The sequence below is a fragment of the Primulina eburnea genome, chromosome 12 (assembly GCF_022965805.1).
Source record: "Primulina eburnea isolate SZY01 chromosome 12, ASM2296580v1, whole genome shotgun sequence".
Taxonomy (NCBI): domain Eukaryota; kingdom Viridiplantae; phylum Streptophyta; class Magnoliopsida; order Lamiales; family Gesneriaceae; genus Primulina; species Primulina eburnea.
Window position 1 is genome coordinate 5,867,350 of NC_133112.1, and position 26,194 is coordinate 5,893,543.

At 38.7% G+C, this 26,194-nt stretch overlaps 1 protein-coding gene across 2 annotated transcripts in view; it reads right to left on the minus strand.

Moving 5' to 3' along the window:
- Positions 1-2,054: 2,054 nt before the first annotated feature.
- Positions 2,055-26,194, minus strand: part of LOC140806564 (uncharacterized) — a 35,352-nt gene continuing 11,212 nt past the window's right edge. Inside the window, exons 9-24 of one of the 2 annotated variants that reach the window (XM_073163116.1) lie at positions 19,550-19,633; positions 19,436-19,468; positions 12,988-13,143; positions 12,488-12,565; positions 11,862-11,930; positions 11,709-11,774; positions 11,501-11,629; positions 10,811-10,867; positions 10,533-10,622; positions 5,197-5,262; positions 3,778-3,846; positions 3,611-3,715; positions 3,387-3,512; positions 2,770-2,828; positions 2,621-2,657; positions 2,055-2,352 (exon numbers count right to left, since the gene is read on the minus strand). In XM_073163116.1, coding sequence (XP_073019217.1) covers positions 2,236-2,352; positions 2,621-2,657; positions 2,770-2,828; positions 3,387-3,512; positions 3,611-3,715; positions 3,778-3,846; positions 5,197-5,262; positions 10,533-10,622; positions 10,811-10,867; positions 11,501-11,629; positions 11,709-11,774; positions 11,862-11,930; positions 12,488-12,565; positions 12,988-13,143; positions 19,436-19,468; positions 19,550-19,633 — 1,341 coding nt within the window. In that variant the 3' untranslated portion in view covers positions 2,055-2,235. Of the gene's footprint in view, positions 2,353-2,620; positions 2,658-2,769; positions 2,829-3,386; positions 3,513-3,610; positions 3,716-3,777; positions 3,847-5,196; positions 5,263-10,532; positions 10,623-10,810; positions 10,868-11,500; positions 11,630-11,708; positions 11,775-11,861; positions 11,931-12,487; positions 12,566-12,987; positions 13,144-19,435; positions 19,478-19,549; positions 19,634-26,194 lie in introns of both variants that reach the window. The other variant, XM_073163115.1, reaches the window with a different exon arrangement.

Below are 26,194 nucleotides of genomic sequence, written 5' to 3' on the forward strand. Positions count from 1 at the left end.
CCCTGCAATACACAATCAAACTTCATCAATCGAATTTCACACCACAAAATACCATATTCTTTCCATAAAGCCCGGAAAATATCTTCTTCCAAGCGTTCCTCCCAAAATGTTTTACATGCAGATTTTTTTTTCTTTTATAGTGATTCCAAGGGAAGGAAGCCCGAAAACACTAAGCACTAATCAACGACGACTTGCGATTATGATTGTTTTTGAGTATTTTGCATCTACAAATATTGCCATTTTTTTTTGTTTTGAAGTTTTACACAGAGCACACAACTATTAGATCTGAAGATTGGTTGCAATCTGTGGGAGAAGGCTGGTTGTTGTGAGTAATTTTATTATGAGAATCTTCTAATTTAATTTTTTTGTACAGAGAAGAAATCATAGATCCGTTCGGAAGCTGTCTTGCAAACCCAGTTGAAGAAAACATCTGAACTTAGGAATAAGATTTTTTGATTAAGCTTTTATCTGCATAATTTTTCTTATTGTAATTTTATTACACAATTTTATACAAAATAATTAATTTCAAATAAATAATTGTTGACTATAATCTCCTGCCATGTTGATACAAGAGTTAAATTTGATTAGAGAAAAGTGGATGTTGTGAGTATTTTTCTTCAGGGAACCTTTTTATTTCAATAATAATTATTATTATTAATTTTTGTATATAGAACAAATCAAAGCTTCATTTGGATCCTGTCGTGCAAACCCATTTGAAGAACACATCTAAGTTAAAATAAATGATTTTATGAGTAAGATGTCATCTATATAATTCTTACTCGTGTACTTTTGTTATAAAAATTTATACAAAATTTTATCTGAAAAAAAAATAATTGTTGAATGTATATGCATTTTGATTTTGATTTTGATTTTGTTAAAGTAGTTAAATATGGTTGGGGAAGTCATTGAGCTTTTTTACTTCAGCAGATCTAACGATATTCGTAAATAGAACAAAAGTTTATCTAAACACATTATCATATATTATATAATTTTGAGACGAATATCCGAAAATATCTGGAATGAATTTCTTCATGATAAACATATTATTTACGACTTGCTTGGAAAATTTAACTTTCGGAATTTCACCTTCAACATAGGTAGATGATTCTTCAGATCTATTCTCCGATAATTTTTTTTGCGTTGTTTTCTTCTATTTCAGAGCGTTGTTTTCTTCTATTTCAGAGCTATTGTTTCAGATGTGGTTTGCATACATAAATCTTCTGTCGGCGATGAAGACTGAGAGTGTAAATGAGAAGCTAGGTTTAGAAATTGTGAATTTTTTTTTAATTAAAATGATGAGACAATTCTGTAGTTTGCTACCAATAATCTTTGGTACTGGGGAGGGATTGCTATAATATATAGTAGAGTCGTGAACTTCTTTTCCAATACGAACAGTACAAATAATCTATCACAATGACACTCAAGGCCCTTTAAATCAAGTCAAACATGAGCTATAAAATCTATCCAAGCTTAATCAACCCAACCAAACAAGCCCAAAGAATTTTAACACGAGCAAAAGGCCGCCTTTCGTATATTAGGTTTTGATGTATATTAGCACCGGCTTGTTATGTCATCATGTTGTTTTTTGCAAATAAATTAAGAATATGCACTCTTCCGCCATCGAAAATAAAATATCATCACTATGTTATCGTGTCTATTCCCACATCGTGTCTATTCGAACAACTCGCAAATGGTGGATTTTGTGGGACAAGATGCATAGCAGCTAGTTTGTTACGTTAATTATCAACCTTTTAACTTGAACAAAATACGTTTAATCGAAACTGGCCTTCAAACACTGATTTGCATGTTTGTGCGCGCGAAGCCTACCGATGTTCTCAAAAGAATTTCTTCTATCATTACCAAAGTCTAATACAAGGTAAGAACATGGACCGAGTTCACTGACTTTTCGGACTTTTCCATTTTCTTTTGTTATCAACTACAGAATCATTGGAGGTAAAAGGTCATCAAAAAGCGAGTGCAGGACAATGATTTCTCATGCTATGATAAAATGGGCTTATCCAGAATTTAAAATTGAAGGCCATCGAGCTGCAAAAGACACAAGGCTCCCTCATATACACATATATATATATTCCGGAAAAAATAAACAAGTTGATACAATTACATGCCACCGAACCAAAATAACATGATCATTCTGCAGTTGGGCACAATGGGAGGCTGTGTGTGGGGTGTGCACAAAATGCATTTCAATGCCCCGGGTACTTGGGCTTCTGCTCATTATTTATTACAACATGATTTCATGAATGAGTCAAGTTTCCTCTGCTTCAAAGGGGGACTGGCACTTGTTGGTTGTTTAACTGAAACTTCCAAGGAATTCTCATGGCCATCAAGCATCTATGGAGCCAATAGTAAAGTATCAGCTAGTAATTCTCGCAAAACACATGTAACAGGAGGTCGGCAACAAGATGGTCGGGGTGAATAGCGACCATACCAAAACAATCACCCACCGCTTGACATTACAACTTTACTCGGTTCTATCATGAAATTTGGAAAGACATCACATCTTACCAAATTTAACATTATTTAAAATTAATAAATTAAGAGCCACCATAACAGAATAATAAAAAGAACATATATTCATTACGTTACGAAGAATAAGTACCTGGCCAAGATTTTCCAACTTGCTCTGAATCACATCCCTGAAAAGAAACGATGAAGGCACTCAGTAATACGCGTAACTAATCTGGTAGACACAATAAAGAAAAGTCCACCATAGATTGTACATGTACAGATTTGAAAGACATGAAGTACCATATTATATCATCCACCGTGTCGTTTGCCAGCAAATAATATATATTGACTGATGAGACCTAAAAAGAAAGTAGGAGCTTTTAATCAATATAGAAGCATTGTTCTATGTCAATTTTTTTTTTATTATCATGAATGCAATAATAAGACAGGAACAATGCACACTTATTCTCAAACCTCATTCGAACTTTTGAGGCTTCTTCATACGTCTTAGTTTAATTATTATAGGAAAATAAGGTCTTCTGAATAAGGAAAACTGTGTTTATAGCTGTAATTAGGTAGGAGAATTTGTACTAATTCAGTCATTGTAATCCCAAATTCTAAGGAATTATTTCCGGGTCAATATTCTTAGGATTAGACAGTGTGATTTCTTTTTGCAAATAAAAGTACAGCTTCAGCCTAATTTGGGACAATAATTAACTGATTACAAAGCCTTCCAAAGTCATACTCAGACTCCGAAATGTTAAATGATATTTACAGCGGAAATATAAACGTCTTGTACGTGATACATAGTCAAATCATGTTTTCCGACAAATGATTACCAGCCACCGTCTGAAGATGGATGCAATAGATTCGTTTTTAGTTCCAGGCAATAAAAAGTCAAATTTTTTCAAACTCACCTGGCCGATCCTATGAGCACGATCTTCAGCCTGAATCACATCACCTGGGGTCCAAGATAATTCTGCAAATATTACCATGCTTGCTGCAGTTAAAGTTAAGCCAACACCCCCAGCTTTGATGGACAACTACTCAAAGAAATGCAAAAAAGAAACAACATAATGTGAGGCAAAATAAATAAATTAATAACATAGAAGAGCAGCACATCAAATAACAAGGTTGATACCACTGCTGCTCTAACAGCATCTTTTTCCTGAAATTCAGTCACCAGAACTTGTCTTGATGCTGCTGGCGTACTTCCATCAATCTTTATGCAACCAACTTTTTTCTTCTGAAATTATAAAAATGAATATGTACTTATCAAAACAGCCACAAAATTAAACAGGGGCTTACCAAAAGAAATTTGTGTACTGAGTTGATCATAGGTTGATGATGGGCAAATATTAGAAATTTGCAACCAGCCTGCACAGGAAAACAATAGGGATGTAGAGATGAATGAACTTGCAAAAAAGCTAGAATGCCACCCTTTACAGAGCGAAGCGACCCAAAGAAGCACCGACACATAGATATTTAAGGACAACAAATGTGGAACTAGAGTTGTTAATAAACCATTTCAATTAGTTCAGAACTTCCACAAAAATGGAAAATTTTGAAATTTGACGATCCCCTCACTTTTGATCCCAGTCAGAAGAACTGTAAGGATAGACACAAAATTATACCCAAAGGCAGAATTGCTCTTATGTGACCCACGCATAAAAGCACACAATCAAAATATTATAAAAGATAAAAAACGAGAACAATACTTTCGTACACAAGACACTCCCTGAGATAAACAAGTCCAGTATTAACTGAAATTCCCAAGTTGGAAACATTGTGCCTTAAGTTGTTTACATCTCAATTCTCAGTCCTTATTCACATAATGTAACGACCATAGGCTATCCCGATCTTGGGCTCCCTCGGGAGCCTTGTCCCATCTTGGGTTCCCACTGGGGCCTTTTCCCTCACGGGCTTTCCCATGCGTCATTAATCATAGTACTCTCCAGCCCAGGAACTGGAGCTTGTGCCTCCCCAGAGTCGCCCAAGATCTCCTGGACATATAGATACTTGGCACAACTCTGGTACCAGTTGAGCTAGTAGCCCAACTGGTTACCAATACTTAGGAATCTAGGTACTTATCCTGGAGGTCCTAGGTTCAAGTGTTGGGGAAGGCGAAAGAAACAACTTTCTAGGGAGTGGGATATTCTATGAGTGGCGGTGCTCGGCCCATGCTGGACCATCCTAACGACCCATGAACAGTAGTGGTGCGTGGGTATGGGCCGAGGCCTTTGTTGGTTCAGCCTAATGGCCCATGATCGTTACAAAAAAAAAGAAACCACTTTCCAGGGAGTGGGATATTCTATGATCGGCGGTGCATGGGCATGGGCCTCGGGCCATCCTAACGACCCATGACCAGTAGTGGTGCGTGGGTATGGGCCGAGGCCTTTGTTAGTTCAGCCTAATGGCCCATGATCGTTACACATAAACTCCCCCACACAACCTTGTAGTCAGCAGAAGTTACCTTTTGTATAATTGCTTTTAGTAATAGCAGAATATCTCTGCCTCTAACAACTCAAAACTTTTTAGTCCATAAAACTCCAGTTCACGAAAACAATGGAGTATCAGCTTTCAAAATTGGATTGGACATAATCAATTTATTAACTTCCACTCAGGTTTAACATTCTCTGATAAATCCATAGTTTGCAGCAAGAAGGAAAATACATGGTAGTTCATTGAAAATGTTTAATCAATCGACAAAAGTTAATAAGTTTGTACCTCAATCATGGTTCCAATGTAGTCCAGTACTGCCGGAATCTTGGCTTCGGCAGATTCGGTATAAATCTGAAGCACGCATAGAACGAAATAAATGAAAAACAAGAACAATATCAATTTTCACCTACGTAACTAAAGGCTTATGGAAGGATCAATAAGTAAGGTATAAAAGCCTTCTTTTATTCAAAGCTTTTAAGTTTCTGAAAAATAATAATCATCATCCTCAAAGTTTTTCAGAATATATAAAATATTTCTACCACTAAAGATAAGATATCAATATAATTTAAATAACAAGATAAAGCATTTTACTTATCCTAACAACCTTATCAACACTCCCCCTCAAGCTGGAGTGTACAAGTTATACATTCCAAGCTTGTCAACCATTTTTTCGAACAATGGCCTAAATAGGTCTTTTGTTAGGATATCGACAATTTGTTCCGAAGTTGGAATATATGTTATGCTGATTGTTCCTTCATTGATCTTCTCTTTAATAAAGTGTCGATCAACTTCAACGTGTTTAGTTCGATCATGATGCACCGGATTGTGACACATGCTTATTGCAGTCTTGTCATCACAAAATAGTTTCAATGGCATACTTGCATTCAATTTCAGTTCTCCAAGCAACATTTTCAACCACAAGGCTTCACACATACCATCAGCCACTGATCTTAATTTAGCTTCTGCGCTGCTCCTTGCTACTACTGGTTGTTTTTTACTCTTCCAAGTTAACAAATTCCCCAGACAAAAGAACAATATCCTGATGTGGATCTTCTATCACTCATTGATCCAGCCCAATCTGCATCAGTGAATATTTCAACATTTCTTTCTTCTGTTTTCTTGCAGAAAAGTCCCTTTCCTGGTGTCCCCTTGAGGTACCTTAATATTCGATAGACGACTGTCCTGTGGTCTTCAGACGGGGCATGCATAAACTGGCTTACACAACTCACTGAAAAGGCTATGTCTAGTCTAGTATGAGCAAGATAAATTAGTCTCCCTACCAGACGATATATTCCTTTCTCCAGAGGGGAACCATTCACTGTTTATCTCAATTTCTGATTTGGATCCATGGGTGTATCAACCGGTTTACATCGTAGCATTCATGTCTCATTCAGAAGATCAATCGCATACTTCCGTTGAGACACTAAGATTTCAGATTTGTTCCTCACCACCTCCATGCAAAGAAAGTACTTCAATTTTCCCAGATCTTTCATTTCGAACTCAGCTGCAAGCTTCAGTTTCAGCCTTTCCATTTAATATAGATCATCTCCAGCAAGAACAATGTCATCTACAAAAACAATAAGAATCGTTATTTTTCCATCCTTATGTCTGTAAAATAGGGTATGATCAGTATGAGCCTGTAGAAATTCAAGTTTTAGGATCACTTTAGTGAGCTTGTCAAAACAGGCTCGTGGAGATTGCTTCAAACCGTACAGTGACTTTTTTAACCTGCAAACTTTACCACTCTTCCTCTCCTCGTCAAAACTATGAGGTAGTTCCATGTATACCTCTTCTTCTAGATCTCCATTCAAAAAGACATTCTTTACATCCAGTTGATATAGTGACCAATCTAGATTTGTTGCTAAGGATAATAAAACTCGTATTGTATTGATCTTTGCAAATGGTGCAAAGGTTTCTTGATAATCCACACCATAGATTTGTGTGTATCCCTTCGCAACCAATCTTGCTTTGTAACGTTCAACTGAGCCATTAGCCTTGTATTTAATTGTGAAGACCCATCTACAACCAACATGGATTTTATCCTTGGGTTTTTGAACAATTTCCCAAGTTTCATTCATTTCCAGTGCCCACATTTCTTCTAGGACAACTTGTTTCCATCTGAAATCGTTCCAAGCCTCTTGTATTGTGGTTGGGAGTTTTGCACTTGATAGATTGAAGATTAGTGCCTGAACCGAAGCTGATAAATGTTCATATGCCACATACTTAGCCATTGGATATTGTGTGCAGGACTTGGTTCCCTTTCGTAATGCAATTGGGCCATCTAAGTCCGGACTAGAGACATCATTCTGCAGACCATCTCTAGTATCAGCAGACAAAAATTTCGAGTTGGAGACTTGGCTGCCAAGAATCTTTGGTTCTCCCACAGTATCAAGATGTTTCTTTCGTGAGAAGTGCAAAGGAAACGGCTTTAGTAATTCTCCCCCTGCCGTTAACAGACTTGGAGTAGGAGAAGGATGAGTAGGCAGATTGCAATGATACTCCCAAGCATTTGGAAGGACTGGATCTGAAAATTTTTTTCATCATGGAAAGGGGTACACTGTCTTTTTGGAAAGAATGCTTGTGTTTCGAAGAAGGTAACATCCCGAGAAACAAAATATCCTTTTGTATCAACCGAATAACACCGATAACCCTTTTGGGTCGAAGAGTATCCTAAAATATGCACTTATGAGACCGAGGATCCAGTTTACTCCGATTTTGATCATGGATATGTACAAAGGCAGTGCAACCAAATACTCTGAGGTCTAAGGAGGATGACAACCCATGTTCAGGATAGGATTGATGAAGACGATCAAGGGGAGATTGAAACTTTAAGACGCTGAAAGCATTCTATTTATCAAATAGCATGTTGTGAGAATGGCATCCCCCCAAAAAATTTAGGGAATGTGATGTGAACAATAGAGCGCGCGCTACTTCCAATAAATGACGATTTTTTCTTTCTGAAATTTCGTTCTGTTGGAGTGTATTAACACAAGAACTTTGGTGAATGAGACCATTCTCACTAAAAAATTTGTCAAGTATGGAGTTAAAAATTCTGTTCCATTATCTGTATGCAATATTTGAATAGTTGCATTTTGATCATGGAATAAATATTTCGAAAGGTTTGTTCAACCTCCGATTTTTCCCGTAAAAGATACACCCAACAGACACGAGTATGATCATCAGTAAAAGTAATAAACCATCGTCGATTGGAAGTAGTACATACTCGAGAAGGTCCCCAAATATCGCTATGAATTAGAGCAAGCAATTTAGAAGATTTATATGAATGAGGAGGAAAAGGAACACGTTTATGTTTTGCCAATTGACAAATTTCACATTGAAACAAATCATTATTTCGAAATAGATAAGGAAATAAACGTCTTAAATACAAGAAATTCGGATGCCCTAGTCTGGAATGCAACAATAATGTGTTGTTTGCGGGAAAGTGGAGAATTCCTAACGGCTGTTTGAACATGGTGGCTCACGATAGATTCATCCCAAAAGTAGTAGAGCCCAGAGCTTGCATTAGCACTGTCAATCCTATTCCTCGAGATCAGGTCCTGAAACATACAAGTAGATGATGTGAAATTAACAACACAAGTAAGTTTGCTGATGGACAACAAATTGCAAGACAAATTAGGAACATCCTTAAGAACAATCGAATGGCGGAGTAAAATACTGCCTACACCATGGACAAGAGTATACGACCCATCGACAATTTTAACCTTTTGGAGACTTGTACTGGGAATATATGATAAAAACAAATTCTTACTTGATGACATATGATCCGAAGGCCCAGAATCTATGATCCAAGTCTCACCTCTTGCAGTTAGGTAACTGAGGGCTGTGAATTTGGTCTCTTTCTCAGCCAAGCTAGAAGATCCAGCAGCACCAGAAAAGAATTTACAAAGTTGCTCCATTTGTGACTTCAAGAAGCCTGCTACAGATTGGTTTTCATCTACGTCCGAGTTTGCTGAAGCTTGAAGCCCCTTTTTTCTCGGTTTCTGAATTTGTTCGGGACCAAATTCATCAGTTTACCATGTATTTTCTAGCAAGTTTCAACAGTGTGATACGGTTTTTCACAACGTTCACACCAAGATTTGCCATTCTTCATATGAGGGTCGATACGATTCTCCGGAGTGCGTGTGGCGAGTGCCTTTTCTGTAAAAGGTAAGGTATGAAGCATCATCCTCTTTCGGTTTTCCTCTCTTCGAACCTCCGCAAAAACCTCACCAATTGATGGTAACGTCTTCATCCCTAGAATACGTCCACGAACCTCGTCCAAACTTCTATTTAGCCCAGCGAGAAAGTCATAAACTCGTTCCTTTGCCACCATCTCGCGATATAAGATCCCATCGGCTGGATCTTTCCATTCTCAAACAGTGAACAGATCCATTTCATGCCACAATTTCTTGAGTGCATTGAAGTATTGAGCGACAGCACCATCTACTTGTTTCAAGTTTCGAATCTGATTACGTATTTCAAACACTTGAGAGGAGTCTTCAAGATCGGAGTATGCTAAGTCACAACATCCCAAATATCCTTAGTAGTGAGATAGAACAGATATGTTTCACAGATACTTTCTTCCATTGAGTTTATAAGCCACGTCATTACCATTGAATTTTGAGTGTCCCAGTTTTGATAAGTGGGATCAGTGGCAGAAGGTGGTGAAACTAACCCATCAAGATACCCAAACCTTCCTTTTCCCCGAATCACCAATTGGACGGAACAAGACCATGTAAGGAAATTTTTTCCGTTGAGTTTGTGATTCGTAATTAAAAGGAATGTAGATTCAAAGGTAGGAAAAGGAATTGTGTTCGGTCCAGAGATCTTGGATGAATTTTCCGATCCGGACGTCTCATGGCTCCCGGAATACGCCATTTTGACCATTGGTTGAAGCCTTTAATTTTGCTCCGATACCATAAAGGCTGGTGGAAGGATCAATAAGTAAGGCATAAACGCCTTCTTTTATTCAAAGTTTTAAGTTTCTGAAAAATAATCATCCCTCGAAGTTTTTCAGAATATATAAAATATTTCTACCACTAATGATAAGATATCAATATAATTTAAATAACAAGATAAAACATTTTACTTATCCTAACAACTTTATCAACACTTATCAACAGTATCCAAAAAAATGAATCAGAACCAATCGATAACGTAAGTTGGATGCTTGTTGGCGATAAATATTTAACGAAAAACTTTAATCCGGTTGAACTTTTTTTAAATCAAATGTGTAACATAGACATTCATGTCAATAAACATAAAGGAAAAGTTCATCTCTGTTGAATCACTTTGATCTAGTATTCTTCTCAAACTTGCAATAAAGTACTGATGAAAAATATCCCTCAAAGGATTTAAAGAGCATGGCATGGAAATATTACCATGTCTGCAACAAAACCCAAATTTCTGGAATGTTACAACAGAAACTTTCTATTTAGCCGTAAATTTCATATAATTATAATATATATGGGTGTATTCAACTAATATGTAATTATAGTATGTTCGTTTTCGGCTAAAAATAGTTACAATCAATATTTTTTCGTTATTAATGCATTATTCCGTTAATATTTGGTCATCAGCTTCCAGCAGGTACACAACAATCATGCATGAACTTCCAATACCTTGTTGATAAGATTTTTCTCCTTCAACTTGAGTAAATCAGCTTCTTCTTTGCACTGACATGACTTGACTTGGCTTTTTATGACCCCCAACTGCAGAATAAGAAGCGCAAACATAGTTAGAAACCATCATAAGGATAAAAAGGTAACATGGTGTGACACTATCTTACCAGGGACATCAGGATAGAAAACAGCCAGAATATATATAGCCGTTGCATCAAAATTAGAGAATAACTAGCGTGTTAATCCATAAAAGTAAATTCTAAAGAAATCGGTGTTACCTCAGAAAACAGCGCATTGATTTGCCTCATTTCCTTCTCCTCCAAATCCAAAAATACCTGAAATAAGAAATAATACATAATATATATATAGTTAACTATCTGAGGCTCGGAGAGCTCTTAAATGATGTTTGAGTGCATCTTGATGCTAGCTTAATACTAACTTCACGATTATAAGAAATAGAGATGATAGGCACCAGTGATAAGATGAGGGATCAATTTTGTTATCTGTAAAATAAAACGTGGAGGATCAATTTTGTTTTAGTACTGACATTAATGATAAAAATGTAATCAGAAATATTTGTGAATGTGTACGAGGTTAAGGACGGTAAAGAAGGAATGCAGAAATGGAACATAAATGAAAGGATAGAGGGAAAAATAGTGCGACTCGAATTTGACTTCTTGTTGCTTTGTTTCCTTTTTAGGTAAATAACCAAAGTGCAAAAGAGACCTTTTGATCCATTGACGTTTATCATGTTAAACCCATTAGACCTAGAAAGATTTTGTAGTTACCAAAACTTAGGGACAGTTCTTGCATTCACTTTTGAGAATTTAGAAATCAGATTATGGAGCCCAAGTCAAAACTATACCCTCAAAGACACCAATATAGTAACTGTAACTCACAGAATAAAAATGTATGGCGGATATGATTGCATAAACAGAGTGATTGCATAAACAGAGCTTAATATGCACCTGTTGCCTGCGTTTCACAGGGAGCTCGGTAAGAACATCTTTCTTGAGTCTACGAATCATCACTGTCGCTTTCATCAAATTGTGCAGCTCTTCATGATTACTTGCACCTTGATAAATTCCAAAAATGCCCTGAAGACAAGAAAATACTAAGTTTCTCGGTCTTTCAGACTGGAGACATGAAAATAGACATTTTACTCGCACTGCTTACACCCTTGCAATATCGGTCACCATATTCGTGAACATTCTTATATACATCAGGATACAAGGCTTCCAACTGCAGTTCAAAAGTTATTAAGAAGCTCCAATCATTAAAAATCATGAGCATTGAACTCAAATATGATACTGATGCTAAAAAAGATACCTGTTTGAATAGCTCAATTGGTCGAGACATAGCAGGAGTTCCACTGAGCAAGATCGTGTATTGAGCTCTCTACAGATCATCACTCATCAGCAAATCAACAGAGGGTATTGAGAAAGAAGGGAGAGGGAGAGAGAGGTCCAATTTTTTTCATAAAAATGGTAAGCTCACAATCCACAGGATCATACTGACTTATAAGCAAGGGTAACACAAAAAGAGGAATCTACGAGCCGCTCACGAGCCGCTCACAAGCTTTAATAATTTATTAATATAATATAATTCTATTAAATATATATAAATTTTGAGCCTTACGGAAGTTTCGACCTTTCGAATTTTTTTTTTTCGAACCTTACTATCCAAGCAATAGTTCAAATGGCCCGCGAATAAGTTCGATAATTTCGAGCCAAACTCGAACTCGAACTCGAACTCGATCTTCCTTTCGAGCCGAACTCGAGCAAAGAAATAAAAGAATTCCGAGCTTCGAATAATTTTAAGGCTCAAATTCAGCTCAAATCAAGTATATTCGAGCTCGATTCGTTTTGTTTACACAACTAGATTAAACCAGCATTATCTTTCTTGATTGATAATATTGATGTAGCTAATCTCAGAACACAAAATATATACTGAACCTTCAATATAGGAAGAGAGGCACATGTTCGCTTTGCTTGGGCGTTCTTCAGGAAATGTGATTCATCAGCGATCACAACCTGAATAAGCACACCATAATTAATAAATACCTCATCAGATACAGTATCCCCATATGTACAACTTATTAAAAGTTTGAATGAGTTGCATCACATGGTTGCATTTGCCCCATTCAACCCGAAAAATCCAAATTGACACATGCATGTAGTAGTGGATGATCCTTAAGCAAAGCATGCTGGGAACACGAGCATGTTGACTTAGTGAGATTTGGATGCATATAAAAAAAGGCTAAGTTCAGATTCTGGGGTATTCTTTTATATCTAAAAGGTGCATTTTAAGTTCTCATTTTACAAGGCCTGCTACATGCAATAATCAGAAGTATGCTGCAATTATTTATTAGGGTACAAACAGATAGAGCTGGTGAAAAACAACTTGAGACCTTGCTTACAAAGTGTTTCAGATGCACATGAATTCAAACTGTTACCTGAAACTTGGAAGCCAGAAGGATGTCCTGTAGCTTGGGCACAATATCATATGATATGATGTTAAAGACACCATCAAGATTGACTGACACTCTACTATTCGACTGCACAATTTTATATCCACCTCTATTTGAACCGCTCCACTGAGACAACACCACCTGCCAATGACTCTTCATCAGGTAATATTTGTTATTGCACAAGCCCAGCTCACTCTTTCATAAACAAAGGAAAATATCCTGGCTGGTGGCTACATATGCTTTCAAAAATTTGCTCCGTGAAACTGAATATGTAGAAGTAACTTTTACAAACATGAGTTCAGAGTTAACTACGCAATTATTCGTCGGAGCCATAGGATTATACATATGGAATTAAAGAAGCATAAAGTCAATCTATAACAAAGCAATGGCACTTAAAAACCTGATATTTCTGTATCAGGCAATGTGTACACTGGTTTATGTCGAAATGTGATGTAAATTAGGGTAGAATCAATTCCCTTAATTAAGGGATTAGAATCAATTCCCTTAATTAAAGGATTCGGTTAGATTAATGTACAGTTAGTCAATATGCTGAATTTTAGGAATTAGTTAGTTTCCTTTTTCTGTTATTCTAGAGTATTCTGTAAATCCCTATTTATGTAACCTTTTACTCACCAATTGAAGTAAGGAAGAAATTATTCCTGAATTATTTTTCCACGTGGTATCAGAGCCCTAGGACATTAGTCTGGGTTCATTCCGCACATTCCAGCCTTCATTGCTGTCCGGTTTTTTTTTTCAAGCCTTCATTGCTGTTTTTTCTTTTCTACTTCCCTATCCTTCACCATGTCAATCTCTGAAACTACCATTTCCAGCAGCTCGTCTCTCCCTGATGATACCACTGCTGTCCAGAAGACCGATGACCTGCAGAATATTTGGGCCTCCAATCGACTCAACGGGAAAAATTATCTCAAGTGGTCCCAATTCATTCGCACGTATCTCAAAGGCAAAGGAAGAATCGGCCATCTTATTGGAACGGGACCACCGAGGGAGGATCCAAAGTTTGACGCTTGGGATGAAGAGGACTCTATGATCATATCCTGGTTATGGGACTCCATGGATCCCATGATCAGTGACACATGTATATTCTTCTCCACAGCGAAGGAAACTTGGGACTATATCCGCCGCACCTACTCAAAAGCCAAGGATGCTGCTCAGGTGTATGAGATAAAGACTAAAACTGCAGCCCTTAAACAAGGTACCAGATCTGTCATTGAGTATGCTTCTCTGCTGCAAAATCTATGGCAGGAACTTGACTATTACCGAGTCTTTGAGATGAAATGCCCGGAAGATGCTGTACTATTGAAGAACTTTATTGAGAGAGACCGAATATATGATTTTTTGGCATTAAACCCTGAATTTGATCAAGTAAGAATTCAGGTCATTGGCCGAGAGGACACACCGTCCCTAGAAGAGACGATCTCACTGATTCGCTCAGAAGAAAGTCGCAGGGGTATCATGCTGCTTGAGCCACAGCACATGGATGGATCAGCACTTGCAACAAAAGGAAAGGATCTAGAGACGAATAAGGCGGCTGATATACAAAGACCATATCCAAGCAGAGAAAATCAGTGGAAGGGGAACAAAGACAACCTATGGTGCACTCATTGTAAGAAGCCAAGACACACAAGGGAAAATTGTTGGAAGCTACATGGCAAACCACCAAGCCAAGAATGGGGAGCCCGAGTAGGGAAGCTGAGACCTCAAGCGCACCTGGCTGAGGATCAAACCAGGGATGAAAACTCAGCAGTAGAGGGGCTTAACCGAGAGGAGATTGAGAAGCCAAAAAAATTTGCTGGGGTCCCTAGAGAAGCCCTCTGGTACATGTTCTCTAGCCCTCTCAGGTAATGGCTCATTCTCTTTTTCTATAGATGCCTCAGGAACCCTAAATGCCAACTCTTGGATAATAGACTCTGGTGCTACTGACCATATGACACCCATATCTCAGATTTTTCACTCTTATACACCATGCCCAAGTAACAGGAAAGTTGTAGTGGCAAATGGCTCTGTGGCCACAGTGGCAGGCTTCGGAGACATACATATCTCTCCTCTGTTTAGCCTAAAAAATGTACTTCATGTACCAAAACTGTCCAGCAGCCTTGTCTCCATCCATAAACTCACTCGTGATCTTAAATGCCATGTTACGTTTTTCTCTTCCTATGGTATTTTTCAGGACCTAGCTTCGGGGAAGAAGATTGGACTTGCTAAGGAAAAGGGGGGCCTTTACTACCTTGAGTCTTCACCACAAGCCAGGAGCAATTTGTCCTTGTTTAGTTCATCCAATAAAGATACCATTTGGCTACACCATTTGCGCCTTGGTCATCCTTCCTTTAGGACTCTAAAAGTTATGTTTCCTTATTTATTTCAAGGATTAGATATTTCGGAATTTCATTGTGACACATGTGAATTAGCAAAACATACTCGAGTGTCTTTTCCTATCAGTAATCAAAGAAGTTCTTCTCCTTTCCATTTAATTCATAGTGATGTATGGGGTCCCTCTAGGATACCCAACATTTCTGGGGGCCGTTGGTTTGTCTCCTTGATTGATGATTGCACTCGCATCACATGGATATTTCTCCTTAAACATAAATCTGAAGTTAGCACTGTTATACCAAATTTCCATGCGATGATTAAAAATCAATTTGGAGTAAAAATAAAAAGGTTTAGGACAGACAATGCCACAGATTACTTCAACCAAATCCTATCACCTTATTTCTTGTCACATGGTATTATCCATGACTCATCGTGTGTTCAAACACCTCAACAAAATGGGGTGGCTGAAAGAAAAAATGGACATTTGCTAAACACTACCAGAGCCCTACTTCTTCATGGAAACGTTCCTAAGACCTATTGGGGGGAAGCTGTCCTTACAGGCACGCACATGATTAATAGACTTCCTTCACGAGTGCTCGACAACAAGAGTCCAGTAGAATGCCTTAACAGCTTCTATCCTCACTTTAGAACCTCAAACGGCCTCACCCCTAGGGTATTTGGGTGCGGGTGCACTGCCTTTGTTCATGTCCATAACACCCAAAGAGATAAGTTGGATCCCCGAGCCATCAAATGTCTGTTCCTCGGTTACTCAGCCACTAAAAAAGGGTATAAGTGCTATAATCCTTCTTCTAGAAAATCGTACATCTTTATCGATGTTACCTTCAGTGAAAATAAACCGTTCTTCTCCAAGTCCTCTCTTCAGGGGGAGAGTCCACTAGAAGATAGCCCTTGGGAATCCTTTGAACCGATCCACACTCTTGATCTCCCTCCTATACCAACCGAGCCTTATCCTACTCCTACTGAGTCCGAGCTTTCTAACCCCACAAATTTGTCATCTTCCCACAAGTTTCCTAGGTTCTCTCAGGTGTACTCAAGGAGGAAGACTGCCTCGGAACAGACTCAAGTCCAAGCTTCCAATCCTGACTCCGGAGATGAGATCGCGGTAAGTCCCGAACACCCTTCTCATATTCAACAGACTGAAACACCAACCATTGGCCCGACAAATGACCTAGACCTTCCTATTGCCATCAGAAAAAATACCCGGGAATGCACTAAACGACCACTATACCCATTGTCTCACTATGTTTCCCTTAAAAACTTATCGCCAGCCCACAAAAAATTCATTGTCAGTTTAAACACCATTGCAATCCCCACTACTTTCTCTGAGGCATTGTCAAAAAAGGAATGGAGAGATGCTATGAAAGAAGAAATGAAAGCATTGGAAAAGAATAAAACCTGGGAGGTTGTGAATAAACCAGAGGGAAAGAACATTGTTGACTGTGTCTGTAAATGGATCTTCTCACGAAAATACAAGGCTGGTGGATCCCTTGAGAGATACAAGGCAAGGTTGGTAGCCAAAGGGTATACTCAGTCGTATGGAGTTGATTATCTGGAAACTTTTGCCCCGGTTGCAAAAATGAACACTGTGAGAATTCTTTTGTCTTTAGCTGCTCACTATAGCTGGCAACTTCTGCAGTATGATGTTAAGAATGCTTTCCTCCATGGTAACTTAGATGAAGAAATCTACATGCACATCCCACCGGGTTTTGATGGAGAATCAAGCAATAAGGTGTGCAAATTAAAGAAGGCTCTTTACGGTTAAAACAATCTCCAAGGGCATGGTTCGGGAGGTTTGCAAACTTTATGAAGGAATCTGGATACAAACAAAGCCAAGGTGATCACACCCTCTTCATTAAACAATCCTCTGCAGGGGGAGTAACGGCTCTTCTAGTCTATGTCGACGACATCATAGTAACTGGGAATGATGAAGAAGAAAAGCTAGAATTAAAGAGAAGATTGGGAAAGGAGTTTGAGATAAAAGAACTGGGCAAGTTGAAGTACTTTCTCGGTATTGAGGTGACTTATTCTACACACGGGATTTTCATCTCTCAACAAAAATACATTACAGACCTACTTACCGAGACAGGAAAGGCTGGGTGTAAACCGGCCTCTACTCCAATGGATCCGAATCACAAATTGGGAGAAGATAAAGAGGAACCAGCAGTTGATAAAAGGATGTACCAGAGGTTAGTTGGTAGACTCATATACCTCGCTCATACTCGGCCAGATATAGCCTACTCAATCAGTGTGATCAACCAATTCATGCATGATCCAAGAGAGTCACATCTTCAAGCTGCAAATAGGGTACTTCATTATTTGAAAGGGAACCCAGGGAAAGGGATTCTGTTCAAAAGGAACGAGAGGCTTACTGTAGAAGCCTACACCGACGCTGACTATGCAGGATCCCTCGTAGATAGAAGGTCTACGTCGGGGTATTGTACGTTTCTAGGTGGCAACCTAGTAACATGGAGGTGTAAGAAGCAGAATGTAGTGGCCAGGTCCTCGGCCGAAGCAGAATTCAGGGCGATTGCTCAAGGGCTATGCGAAATACTATGGCTAAAGATTATTTTGGATGATCTACGGGTCAAGGTAGAAGGTCCCATGAAACTCTACAGTGACCACAAGTCCGCAATCAACATTGCACATAATCCTATACAACACGATAGGACAAAGCATATTGAGATTGACAAACACTTCATCAAAGAGAAATTGGAGAGAAAACTAGTGTGTATGTCCTATGTTCCAACCGGGTGCCAGTTGGCTGATGTTCTGACCAAGGAACTAAGCAGTTCAAGTTTTCATGGGCTCATATCCAAGCTGGGAATGGAAGACATCTATTCCTCAGCTTGAGGGGAGTGTCGAAATGTGATGTAAATTAGGGTAGAATCAATTCCCTTAATTAAGGGATTAGAATCAATTCCCTTAATTAAGGGATTCGGTTAGGTTAATGTACAGTTAGTCAATATGCTGATTTTTAGGAATTAGTTAGTTTCCTTTTTCTGTTATTCTAGAGTATTCTGTAAATCCCTATTTATGTAACCTTTTACTCACCAATTGAAGTAAGGAAGAAATTATTCCTGAATTATTTTTCCACAGTTTATAAGTCACGATTATATTCTCCAGCATTACTTCAATTCATATCTGAAACCATAACTCTAGTTCATTCTTATGTTGTTCTGCATGGTATACTTGATCTTCTTAAAAAACAAACACTTTGATTCTCATATATCCACTAAGATCATTCTATGCATTCATTATATTCTCAGATAATTGAGGTGAGGCATTACATACACATACTAATTTATCTCAGGCCATGCAAGGATGATCAAAAAATAATTATTCACTGGGTAAAAACAAAAGCAATGTGGAACAACAACCCAAAAATATAAGTGATTAAATGACAAATCTAAGAAGAAGAAGGCCAGATCAAAAGTAGGACATCAAAGTGGAAATAAAGCAGACTGCATCATTCACGTGACTCATCTTTTATTTTTACTTATTTCTTACGGATTCTGTTTGGTTATTGTATATTTTATCAAAACAGTGCTTTAAAGCTCTTTTTATATGAAAACTGATGAATTTCCTGATTTCTAGCTACTTTCTAGCTGTAAATGGTCAGCTACAATTAGTTTATTTCTTTATTTGGCTGATGAGAATTAACTATTCATTACTGAAACTAAGGGAAAAGAGACTCAGCCCTCTCGCATAAATAATATTTCTTGTATCAAAAGAAATTAACACATGAAGGACTTATCAATTCTTCTCTCCAACTTCTACAAATTTATTGTATGACCGGGTGCTTGTCACTTTACTAAAAATTATAGCTGGTGGTAATAACTAATAATGCACCTCAAAAATCGCGTTTCGATTGTTCTACCCAAAGGGACCAATTATTGCACACAACATTTATATTTCTTTTTTTCTCCTTTTTGGTAAAAAGATGATTAAAGTGTTTACATGAATGATTATGTAATATATCTGGGCATTGGCAATTAAAAGAATAAACTGAAGCAACACAAAAAAAGTCTTATCTTCACAAAGGTAAAAAGAATAATCATACAAAAAAATTAACAAGGAAACATACAAGTATATCTGATGAGGCAACATTCAACCATTGCTGAATCATCTGCACAAAGCAGCCAATAAGAAAGTGAAACACACAACAGGTTTAAGAAAAGATATGGTGCACATCACTTACAGAAGCCCATTGAAGCCGTAAGGAAGATGGAGTCAAAACAAGAACAGGCCACGCCTCACGAACGCAAGAGGCGAAAGCAATAGCCTGCAGATGTGATCAAATATCAGATTTTACTTGTTCAATCTAGGTGTCATACTGTCACAAAACTTTTGCTATCTGAAAAGCATAATCTGCATGTTTAAGTAATACATAAATATATTCAGTTTAAATCTCTAAAACTAATGGTTTCAGCTAAATGGTTTAAATAATTTCTACAGATTAGTTTCCAGGTTTCTAGGAATCTGTTTCTTATTTTATTGTCCAATATTTTTTTTTCCTTTTGAACTCATGGAGATTTCAGATTTCCAGTATTTTGTCATATTTTTATTTACTTAATCAAGGCTCCAGGGGTTGTATTATTCTCTATTTATTCTAAAGTTTCCTACCACTAAAATAAGCATGAATTCAAATTTCTTCCAAACTTTAATGGTATCAAAGCACAGATCGGCGTATCCTTGTTCTACCAAAGAATTGGCCAAAACTAGAAGACCATGGAACCATATAGGCTGATTCTTCATAAGCTACCACAAAGTTTTAATATAGGACCAACACGTCAAACAGTGAAAAGGAGCAACATTCTTAAAATCATTCCTTCCTGCTACGCCTCACAAACTAAATGGGAAAAGCGTTTTTTGTATTCACCTGCCCTGAGCTTGATGTATTTGGCACTTACCTCCCTAGCATGTTATATTTTTGCACTTGATAATGAAGATAAGCGTCAAATAAGTTAAATGACAGAGGAGGTCAATTCAAAACACCCAACGGGAAAACCACATGGAAAGGGCATGTGGCAGTAGGGACAAATTTGACATTTCACCGATGAAGTAATGATACAAACAGCATAATATTTCATTATTTCTACATTTGTCTTTCCTAAAATCACTTAAAATTTAATCTATTACTTCGTTCTCGTTCCATTGGCAACTGTGAAGCATGTGAATGATCATCTACTAATTGATCTTTGGTCATAGTTAGGATCACATTATAGTAGTTTCGTGATTTCTAGGAATTAGTTTCTTACCTTATTGTTAGTACTTTTCATCTGCGAATTAAGAGACTTCAAATTGGGCAGAGATAGCAGTATTCCCTACATAATCTAATGTGTCCAAACAATAAAATAAGAATGAATTCAGATTGCTTCCAAACTTAACACTTAAATGTAGGAGCCTTAATTTGATCACAATGATGGGGATGTGTGGGTGAAATCAAGATATATTTTAGCTCTGCGCATGAATCAAAATTTCATATTGCAGCTAGAATGAGAATTAAAACAGAAGAAAAATGTGTACAAGTTCTTTTAGCATGAGAAACACCTAGTGCCTGAATTCAAAATCTGAAACCATTTGTAACGGTTAAGAATCACACCATAGTGAAAGGTTTACCAAATAAAAATCTGAAATTCAATAGACGAGTTTCTCACCAATAACCTATCTTTACAAGACAACTACTAGCAAAAAATACGGAGTGAAATGCAAAGTAAAACATGAAAAAATTCGGGAGGAGATGCACCATTTAGTATGGCTTCCACTTATATACAAGTAACAAGAATGTTTGAAAGTGACAATAGGGCGGCCCATTGCCATTTGAAAGTCCAATCACTCATCAAGTGATGAAGACTCAGCTTTGAAAAGTGGCTAGTAGGAACTGATGCACTGAAGATAATATTGAATCGATAAGTAATCTTATAATTTTTTTTTTTTTTGATGAGAAACTAAATATTATTAATAAGAGAAGTTTTACAATTAATGCGGATGAGTAGTCCGCAATACGATTAAGAACACTACATAATAGACACTAATTCAGTACGATCATGCCCATACATACTTCCAATCCCTAATTAAATCAGAAATAGATAAATGCTGAAATTCTTTAAGAGCTACTGTCCAGCCGGCGACTCTGAATCTAATCTTTTCCCAGACTGCCTCTGTGTCATCGGTGTTGTCTTGAAAAATTCTTTTGTTTCTCTCCAACCAAATGAACCATAGCGTGCAGTGTATGACCAATGGTAGGAATCTCGCCAATCTTCTGTTTGAATTATTTCCCAGCTCCATGCTGATTATTTCTGCCGCTTTCCTTGGAGCCACCCACTGAAATCCCAGCTCTATCAAGACTTTTGTCCAAATATCTCTAGCAAAAGAACAATGCACGAGCAAGTGATCTTGATCTTCTTCTTGTCTTTGACATAAGGCACACCACTGAGGGCACAACGTACATAGGGGCCACCTTCTTTGAATGGAATCACATGTGGGGAGTCTCCCCAAAGCAACAATCCACGCGAAAACCCGGACTTTATGAGGGATCGGTACTTTCCAGATTCTTGAAAAGTATTGAAAGTAAGGAAATGAAGAAATAGGAAAGAAAGAGTTGTAAAAAGAGCGAACTGAGAACACGCCCGTGTGATCACCCACCCAAACTCTAAAATCCCCCACACCCCTCTCGAGTCTAACCGAATCTAGAACCCCTAAAAGGTTAGTGTACTCACCCACTTCGACCTCATTCAACTCTCTCCTAAACCGAATGTCCCAATGAAAGCTCTGATTTGGTCCCTCCGAATGCGACACAAAAAAGGTGTTAACAGGTTTATTTTGACTAGTGCAAATCCTATACAGTGAAGGAAAACTCTCTGAAAATGACTCTCCCCCCTCCCAAACATCTTCCCAGAATCGAACGATATTACCTTCTCTTAAAACCCCCCCTACCAAAGGAAGAAAAGTCGGGTAAGATCGAGAGATAAATTTCCACGGGCTTCTGAAAGTTGTGTTTCTTGCCAACCCCACATCCCACCCATTCTCTTGAGTACCATAGATGCTTGTAATCACTTTCTTCCATAATGCATCCCCTTCCACCGATCCTCGCCACCACCATTTCCCCAACAAAGCTCGATTTCTTAACCCTATATTTCCCACACCCAATCCACCCCTGTCCTTAGGCATAGTAACCTGTTTCCAGCCGACAATATGGCAATGCTGATCCCCATCTGCACCATCCCACAAAAAATCCCTCATCAACTTTTCCATCACCTTTTCGACCCTTCTTGGGACTTTAAATAAGGACATGTAATATGAAGGCAACGCACTCAACACTGACTGTATCAAAACCAATCTTCCACCTCTCGAAAGGAAGGCTTTTTTCCATGAAGCCAACTTCCTTGCCATTTTCGACAATACCGGTTCCCAAAATTCCATCTTCGAAGGATCACCACCCAATGGAACCCCTAGGTACCTTATCGGCAAATTGTCTCTATTACATCCAATCTCATGTGCCAAGGCAACAACCTCATCATCCGGATAGTTAATTCCCATAACCGTGCTTTTTTCCAAATTAATTTTCAACCCTGAATGAAGGCCGAATTGATTTAGTATATCCACTAATGCGAGTACATGCATCTTCGACTGGACCATAAATAATGTGTCATCCGCAAATTGAATATGTGAAATCTCCACTTTCCTTCTCCCAACTTCTAGTCCTTTTACCTCGTTCAAGCCCTTGGCCTTGTCAACCATTCTTCCCAAGACGTCGACCACTAAATTAAACAAGAAGGGGGATAGTGGATCCCCCTGACGAAGCCCTCGCTCTCCCTTGAATTTTCCCCTCGGCCTTCCATTAATAAACACCGAGAAAGACACACTCGAAATACATCCCATAATCCATCTCCTCCATTTTTCCCCAAACCTTTCCTGTTCAAAACATATTCCAGAAATCTCCAATCCACATTGTCATACGCTTTTTCCAAGTCAACTTTGAGAATCCATCCTTTCTTATGCTTCCTACGATAGTCCTCCACCACCTCGTTTGCAATTATACAACAATCCAGAATCTGCCTCCCCTTGATAAACGCACACTGTGTGTCCTTGACGGTTTTTTCCAAGACTTTCTTCAATCTGTTAGTCAACACTTTCGACACAATCTTGTACAAGCTAGTGGTTAGACTAATTGGCCTGTAATCCTTTACCCTTATGGAGTCCTGTTTCTTAGGAATTAGGCAAATATATGTTTCGTTTGTGATCCCATTCACCACCCCTCCTTCATGAAATTCCTCAAACACTCTTATCAAGTCTGCCTTAACTGTTTCCCAATTATGTTGGAAGAAAGCTAATGTGAACCCATCGGGGCCCGGCGCTTTCTCACCGTCACAGTCAAACACCGCTCTCCTAATCTCTTCCTCCGTAAAAACAGCTTCCAACTCCTCGGCCTCCATTGTCTCTATGGGACACCATTCCACTCCTTCGATCTCCCCTACCCCATCCCCCTCCGATCTTCTGTAAAGATTCTTATAAAAGCCAAGTATATGTTCCTCAATCTGTCTCTCCCCAGTGATCATAGTTCCATCCTCCAGCATTAATTTTTCTATCGTGGACCTGTTCTTTCTATTAGTCAAAAGGGAGTGGAAAAAAATTTCGAATTTTGATCCCCTTCCTTCAACCATTTAATTTTCGATTTCTGTTGATCCATGCGAAATTTCATAAGGGATACCATCTGTAGTTGACATCTCAATATTTTCCTTTCCTCGTGCAAGACCGCCGACCACTCTCCCTCGGACTCTAACTCATCCATCTGCTTTATCCTTGAAGTCAACTCGCTCAACCTAATACCCACATCTCCAAAAACTTCTCGATTCCATTTTGATGCCTCAGTTTTAATTCCTTTCAATTTTAGCATGAATTTATACCCCTCCCACCCCTGGAATTCAACATTATTCCACCACATCTTGACCAAGTCTCTAAAAGAGTGGTGCGACAGCCAAGCATTCTCAAATCTAAACGGAGTAGGACCCCACAACACCTTCATAGTGTCAAGTACCACCGGGCAATGATCCGATGTAATTCGCGGTAGCACTGTCTGCCTGGCGTTCTGAAACATTTCCCTCCATCCCTCGGAGAAAAGATATCTGTCTAATCGACAGCAAATCGGTTGTTCCCTCAAATTTGACCATGTATACTTTGCATTCAATAGCGGCGGATCGTGAAGGCCCAACTCCTGTATCAAACTGTCGAAACACATCATGCTCACATTAATGGAATTGTTGTTCAGTTTCTCTCCCGCATTTCGGACCACATTGAAATCTCCTCCCAAACACCAATTTTCCCCACAAATTGAACTCAATCCCGCTAGTTCATCCCATAACATTTCTCTGTCTCTTGGTCTTACCGGTCCATAAATTGCCGAAAACCACCACTTTTGCTCTTCCCTCCCGCTGATCTCAATCGAGACCGAATGGTTTCCTATCAAGTTGTTGCTCACCGCCACCACCCTCGGATCCCACATAACGAGTATCCCTCCCGAACTCCCAACCGACGGCAAATAAATCCACTCAAGAAATCTTGCTTTCCACAAGCTGGCCACGAATTTTTTATCAATAGCTCTTGCTTAGTTTCCAAGATTGCGACTAAATCTGGATTTTCCTTGCGAATGACTGCTCGAACAAGTTCTCTCCTCTTGGCTGCCCCTCCTCCTCTTATATTCCAAGTGCATATTTTCATAACAAAGATACGGTCCCCTTCGATGTTGTTCCTCGCTCATAATTAATCCCCCACTTCAACCTGCTTAATTCTCTTCTTAAAAGTCCTGTTGACTTCTTTACCTCTTGCCAACAATTCCCCTCTGTATTTTTTCCTCCATTTTGTTCTCTAGTACCAGAAGCTGTATCCTCAGCAACCCGTGATGAAATATCTCTCTCGTTACCCGACGATTCAATGCATTTTCCTTCCCTCCCCCCCCCCCCCCCCCCCCCTAAATAACCACTAGACAACCCCAACACTGTGAAAGAAGTAGGTAGTAGACAATGAAGCGAAAAAGAATGGTTCAAAGAAGGAAATTGATTACCGGTTAGTACCTTTCCGACATTAGGTACCTCGTTAACGCGTGTGATTTGTCTCTTTGATTGTCGTAGTGTCCTTCGAAGGTGAGAAAAGTCCCTGCATTAGCGTTTCCTCGTCCATGATTTTAATTGATCCATCCGATTTGAATGAGAAATGACTATCGGAATCTGAAATGTAACAGTCCTTCTGCTGCATGTCGTCACTGGATTCATCAATTTCAGCTTCTAACGTATCATCTAAATCATGGTTCTCTAACTCTCGGCCATCAGCATCTCCCAGGAAATCTTCAACAACTTTTTCCTCGACCAGTAGCTCTTTGGTAGCTTTGGATCTTCTGCTGTAAACTTTCTTGTAATTCTGCATCAATAAGCACTTTCCTGAGTTGCCGCCCAAAGTTGTATTCATTTCGGCCTCATCATTGCTCATGGAATGAATCGGTGACTGTCTGAATTTTTTAACCTCTGTTGGGGCTACTCTTCCCAATATCTTTGTTACTTTTCCTTCCAAAATCGAGCCGGATTTCTCGTTGGTCGTAGTGTTTCTGTGATTGATTCTTCCCAAAGGACTCCTCTCGGTGCATTGGTTAGGTACTCGTGAGTTTTCGTACCCATTTTGTAATTGATAATTCTGATTCATAGTATTTCCCGCAGCTTCATATGATAGCTTTGCTTCATTCATCTTCCTGTTTTGAAAGTTTGTATTGCCCCAGCCCGCCATCATTTTCTTGCCGTTCACCAGAACTTGAGCATAAGTCCGCCGCTCGTACTGTTCGTAAGCATGTGAGTCG